The sequence below is a fragment of the Dromaius novaehollandiae genome, unplaced genomic scaffold (assembly GCF_036370855.1).
Source record: "Dromaius novaehollandiae isolate bDroNov1 unplaced genomic scaffold, bDroNov1.hap1 HAP1_SCAFFOLD_27, whole genome shotgun sequence".
In the NCBI taxonomy this organism is placed as follows: domain Eukaryota; kingdom Metazoa; phylum Chordata; class Aves; order Casuariiformes; family Dromaiidae; genus Dromaius; species Dromaius novaehollandiae.
In genome coordinates, this window is record NW_026991415.1 from 4,108,819 (window position 1) to 4,115,169 (window position 6,351).

The 6,351-nt window shown below is 52.2% G+C and overlaps 1 protein-coding gene across 1 annotated transcript; it reads left to right on the forward strand.

Annotated features, from left to right (window-relative positions):
- Positions 1-5,177: 5,177 nt before the first annotated feature.
- LOC135326324 (olfactory receptor 14C36-like) lies at positions 5,178-6,113 on the forward strand. The gene has a single exon (XM_064504205.1). The coding sequence runs from the start codon at positions 5,178-5,180 to the stop codon at positions 6,111-6,113; it is 936 nt and encodes a 311-aa protein (XP_064360275.1).
- Positions 6,114-6,351: the final 238 nt, after the last annotated feature.

The following is a 6,351-nucleotide window of genomic DNA, read 5'->3' on the forward strand; positions in this document are numbered from 1 at the left end:
CTGATGCATGTGGTGTTCTGCCCCGCTGATGAGCCTTTCAGACAGGACAGGATGTGGGGTATACCCCTGCATAACCCACCTTTACCTGGCTTCCTTTTTCTGCTCATTGGGACCTCCCTGATCTCCACAAGCTTTCCAAGATGACAGAGAGCAGCCTTGCTGTCATAGCAGCCAGCTCTCTCCATGTCCATGGATGCCAGCCATCCAGTCCCAGAGACTTGTATGGGTTGAGTTCTAGAGACTTTGGCTCTGCGGGTTGGTTTTCTCCTCAGGACTCCTGACTCGAGGCCCAGCAGCTCAGGAGATCTTGTGGGTGAAGGCTGAAGCCAGGAAGGGCTTGGCTTCCCCACACCTATCTACATCTGCTTTTACTAGAATCCCTGCCCCATTCAGCAGTGAGCCCACATTTCCTTGTTTATTCTCTTACTGTCACTGAAGCAGTAGCAGCTCTTCTTCCTGTCCTTCACATCCCCTGCAAGTTTTTCTGTCTCAGGGGAGCTTTGGTTTCCTTAACACCATTCCTGCTTTGCTGCACAGTATTTCTAAACTCCCCTTTTGCAGCTCTGCCTTCTTCCCTTTTCCATAGGCTGCCTTATTGCCCTGGAGCTCAGGTGGGAGCTCCCTATTTAGCCACGTTGGGGTCCAGGGATGTCTACTAATTTTACAAACTGTTCGTATGGAGCATTCTTGTGCCTGATGGGTGCTTGATGACCTGCCAGCTTTCCTGAACTCCTCAGCCCTTCAGAGCTGCCTTCCTTGGTCCATCCCATGGAAAAGCTCCATACCTCCAAGCTACACCTCCTGATTTTCCTTGGTGGTCTCTCGTGAAGGACTTGCACCCTGCCATTGAAGAACTCCAGTCATGCATGTGAACCCACCACATCTCAGCTATTTCAACCATGTGGCACTCCTGTGACAGCTTGTGCATCTCCATTTGCTCCTGGCTGCATCCCAGGCTGCATGTCTTTGCATATATGTTTTCTTCAGCACCTCAGCTGTGGTGCCCATGGAAGATTTATTGCAGGAAAACATGTTACTGAGGACCTTACTTATGAAAAGGCTTTGATTAGAAGTGGTGACCTGCTGGCATGGCTAACAGGTGGCAATGTAATGGTGAAAGGAGGCTCCCACTAAGAGAGCAAACCCTGCAGTGCCCAAGGCCAGGGAGAAACAGAGCTGGGCTGTGCAGGAATGCCAGGAGAGGGGTTGGATGCCCAAGGTGACATTATGGCACCGTTGGACCAGTGACAGACTTATTGAACCAATCTCCAGGAAGGAAAGGTGCCACTGAAGAAGTCCCTCAGCCTGGACATCCTATGATCCAGTGACCCTGAGGTCATCATTAGCCCAGTCCCTGCTCATATCATCTGGCAGGGTGAGAAGAGGTTCAGGGGAGGACAGCTAGAAGGGTTTGAGAGTGCAGAGGCTAGAGTGGAGACCTTGGTGTGATGTGCCTCTCCCGTTTACAAAATACACTTGGATGCAGACAGTAGAGACTGCGCCCGAAGACAGTGTTGGAGATTCATTTGTTTGGGGACAGATAAGAAACCCAAGATGCCCTGGGGCACTTGCCCAGCAGCAACTCCAAAGGGACATGGTTTTCCTGAATGTGCTATGCTGTATGTGATAGAGACATGTTGTTGTGCTGGACTCCTCGGGCATCTGACATGGCCCTGCTGGCCTATTTCTATGACATTAAATTAAGCGTCTGCACTGAATTACATTACCTGCTTGTAACATTGGAATCTGCTTGTGTCTCAGCTTCACAGTGAGTGGGGCTCTAGTTGTAGTAGGCATCTGGGGTCATTTCAGATGGCCAGGGAAATTCCCCACCTGGCCCCCACCTCATGCTCCAGAAGGATGCGGGTCTCCCAGTTGTTCTATCAGAGCAAGCAGACACTGCACATGCCTCGGACCACCTCTGTCTTTTCAAATGTCGCCAGGTGTCACCAGCTAACTGACTCCCGCTGTCTCCCTACAGTGATTACAATGGGAGTGTAGACAAGGAGCTCACGTGCAGACCCCTCTGTTGTGCACACTTCAACTTGGGAAGAGGAATCTCAGCTCCTGTGTTTGTGGAGTTCATGGGAGGGATCTGATTCCCACTCTAGCCCAGGGGCTTTTAAACAGGCATGAATGCCCAGACTCATCTGAATGAAAACCTGAACCATGTGTCCATGAGCTCCCTCCTTGTCCCCGTCTAGGTCTCCTGCCTAGTTAAGAGCTGGGAATAGGGGCTTCCAGAGTTGGACATTTCCACCTGTCATAGATAGTCAGCCTCTGATGAAATAAGTTGCAATGCTGGAATCAGTTTCTCTCCACTCTTTAGAAAAGGACAATAGGTGATTATTTTAGTTTATTCCAAAGAACATTTCCCAGAAGGAGGGAGCACAAGGGACAGAGAGGGTCAGGCTCCTGGGATGGAGGGAGCTCATGGCAACCTGGCAGCACTGCCCAGACACAGCGGTGTGCAGGAGCAGCTCCTCTGCCAAGAGCAGCAGGGCTGCGGGCACTGCCTGCTGCTGCTGACCTGAGATGAGAGAAGGCAGAGCGAAGTGGAAGGCAATGTGGAGTGGGAGGACAGAGGAGAGCTGCTTGTGGGAGGAATCTTCACAGCCCTTGACACGGTAAGTCTCTGGCTGTAGAGCAACACTGCTGAGGTTCCTGGAGGGGTCTTCTAAACCCAGCCCATCCCGTGAATTGCTCTCCGGGTTCCTCTAGTGCACAGGGGGAGGGGGAGATGCTTCAGAACAGGGATTCCCTGCCACACCGTTACTGGAACAGGGTGCCTTGCCACCTCCTCCCAGGGATGGCTGCAGGGCTGTGAAGCCTGGGTGTGCACATATGTCTGACCAGGGCTTTGATTCAGGGCAGTGTGCCTGCGCCCCAGCTTGCTGTGTGCCTGGGGCAGTGACTCTGCTGCCTGCGAGGGTCAGCCCTCAGCCTTCCCAGAGAGCTCCCCATGGCACTGCGGGGAGAACCTCTGTGTGGAAGGAGCAACCCCTGGCAGGGCAGGTTCCTTCTCCTGCTGAGAGCATGCTGCATGGGTCCTGGTTGCTCACAGCTCTAGCTCACTCTAAGCACATTCCTGAGGGGACTTTTCAAGAGGGGGCTCTGGGCAAGGGCTCCTTGAAAGGGAAGCAGCTTCCCTTTCAGGATGCATGTTTTCAGTTCCCTCATTTTGGCAGGGAGAATGAAGGAAAGAGTTTTCTGCTTTGACAAAGAACTGGGACCCCTAAACCTTCACTCTCAGAGATCAGTAGGTCTATGAAAAACCGGGAAAAGCCCCTTCATCCTCACCCAGCCTACAGACAGCATCGTCATCACCTTTATGGCATTATAAGGGTTTATGTGACATGCTCCTTCGGACTTTTGAGCACAGCAATGCCCCTGGCCAATGCCCTGTCCCGGGAGGTTTCTGTAGAGCAGAACTGAGCACACAGAGGGTGGAACAGGGTCTGGGAGCACTTCCTGGGAAAAGATGATAGGACAGAGAAAGCTGCCAGCAGGGACAGCTCCAGGCAGCAGAGATGGGCAGGCTGTGAGAGGGAACTGCTAGCAGAATCATGATGGGAGGATGGATTTGGGCAAGTCATGGTGAGTCCCTCTGCTGCAGGTACCTTCCTCAGAGCAAGCTCCCTCTGTCTCCTCTCCCACCCAGCAGAGCCTCTGCCCTGACAGTCATGGGGTCCAGGGCATGAGCCCCCTCCTCTGCAGCCAGACCTCTGGCAGAGGAGAGGAGCCTCTCTCCTGCCACAGGCCCATGTTGTCCTGCCCAACAAATGTGGCCATCTGCAAGGGGGCATGTCCAGCGGGGCAAGGTTAAAGCTTTCCCAAGTGCCTGTCTGTCTCTCTCTCCTTGCCTCCCTTGGCAGCAGCATCATGGTGTTGCTCTTTGTTTCCCCTCCTGTCCATGCTGCTCCCATTTCTCTCTTGGGCCCTCTGGGGTTGTGGGGGTTTCAGCTGCAGTTCAGACACCAACACTGCAAGTTGGGGAACAGCAGGGTCTGCATGGGAGTGAGCTGTCCCCAGCCTCCTTGAAACCTGTGAGGCTATAGAAAAGGGACCCTGTGGGGCTGGGGAATGAGCTGACCTTACCATGCTCTTCATCACTGTCTCCATGTCTGGCCGGAGAGAGAAGAAATTGGAACTCTTCTCTTAAAACCTGAAGCCCTCCCCTCTCAGCTCAGTCCAGTTGCTTTCTGAGAGGAACGTCTGAGTGTGATTGTCCTTTGGTTGAGAGAGGTGCAAGCACAGGTGAGTAAGGGGCAAGACTCATTGACAGACCACATCCCGGGACTTTGTACAAAGTCATAGCAAGCCCTTTTTTCCCCCTTGCGATGCACAAGGGCTCATGCTGAGAGCAATCAAATTGCCAAAGATTTCTGCCCGCTCAAAGAATGCTTCCATGGTGAGAGGGAGGCATCTAAAAACTAAATCCATCTATGACTAGATTGCTGCTGCAGGTCATTTTTTGTAAAAAAAGAGGTGTCTAAAAGTGGAACAGCTCTTCCACATAAGAGGTGGACATAATCAGCTGCAGGATGTGTGCATCAGAGCTAGTCATTTCCCATTCCCACTACAGTGCCTGGAGCACAGATGGTAAATAGACCTGAGGAGAGGATCTATCTCATTGGGACAGAGGCATCTAGAAAGGGTCAGGTCAGCCCCCCCTTCACTCACCTCTTTCTCTCCATTGCTTGAGCAGGATTTGGTGTGACTCATTCAGATATAGACACCTCTGTTCATGAGGGCAAGGTTAGGAGAGATGAATCCCTCTCAAGGGTCTTCTCTTTCAGAGAGAGCTGGCATGAGAACTGTATTCATCTCTCATTCTGGTAAAGAGAGAATATTCCCACTGTGTCACGGGACCAAGTCCCCTTTCTGTATGTCATGGCAATCATTTTCTGGTATCCCACCAAATATGTGGGGCTGACTGACACCTCCATTTCCATCCTCTAGCAGAGCAGAACTGAATCCTCTGGAGACCATGGGCAGAGGGCCCTGCATTGCATGTCACATTCAGTCAGCATGAACCAGAGCTCCAGACAGAACTCTGAATGAATCTAAGGTACAGAGAAAATGTGGGGATTTCTGTTACAAACGGAATGGATTTGGCTTGGAGAAGACTGCTGTAACTTGTCTCTGCCTTTTCCCCCAGAGCCGAGTGGGAGCAAATGTCCAACAACACCTCCTTCAATGAATTCCTCCTCCTGGCATTTGCAGACACACGGGAGCTGCAGCTCTTGCACTTCGCGCTCTTCCTGGGCATCTACCTGGCTGCCCTCCTGGGCAACAGCCTCATCATCACAGCCATAGCCTGCGACCACCGCCTCCACACCCCCATGTACTTCTTCCTCCTCAACCTCTCCCTCCTTGACCTTGGCTCCATCTCCACCACTGTCCCCAAATCCATGGCCAATTCCCTGTGGGACACCAGGGCCATTTCCTACTCAGGATGTGCTGCCCAGCTCTTCCTATTTGTCTTCTCGTTAGGAGGAGAGTTTTCTCTCCTCACTGTCATGGCCTATGACCGCTTTGTTGCTATCTGCAGACCCCTGCACTATGGGACCCTCATGGGCAGCAGAGCTTGTGTCAGAATGGCAGCAGCTGCCTGGGCCAGTGGTTTTCTCCATGCTCTCCTGCACACTGGGAACACATTTTCAATACCACTCTGCCAAGGCAATGCTGTAGAGCAGTTCTTCTGTGAGATTCCTCAGCTTCTCAAGCTCTCCTGTTCAGACTCCTACCTCAGGGAAGTTGGGGTTATTGTGGTTAGTGCCTGTTTAGCCTTTGGGTGTTTTGTTTTCATTGTGGTGTCCTACGTTCAGATCTTCAGTGCTGTGCTGAGGATCCCCTCCGAGCAGGGCCGCCACAAAGCCTTTTCCATGTGCCTCCCGCACCTGGCCGTCGTCTCCCTGTTTCTCAGCACCTCATTTTTTGCCTACCTGAAGCCCCCCTCCATCTCCTCCCCAGCTCTGGATCTGGTGGTGACTGTTCTGTACTCGGTGGTGCCTCCAACAGTCAACCCCCTCATCTACAGCATGAGGAACAAGGAGCTCAAGGATGCCCTGAAGAAACTGATTCAGCTGGTATTAGTTCAGCAGCAATAAGCTGCCCACCCCTCTTCACAGGTGATTCCTAATTTTCTCGGACAACTTTTGTACTTTCGGCATTCTCCCTGTAATAATCACGTTTGTACATTAGTGTTTGAATTCCTCCCAATTCTCCAGAGGCGAAAACCCCGTCTGTCTGCCTGAGGCCTTCTGTAAATGTGTCTGTCACTGTGTCGGAGCTGGGCGGTCTTGAATAAAAGGGGATTTCCACGGTGCTGTGCTTGGAAGTTGGTTT

Excerpts from the sequence above, each read along its gene's own strand:
- LOC135326324 (XM_064504205.1), top strand. The coding sequence starts at position 5,178 with ATGTCCAACAACACCTCCTTCAATGAATTCCTCCTCCTGGCATTTGCA.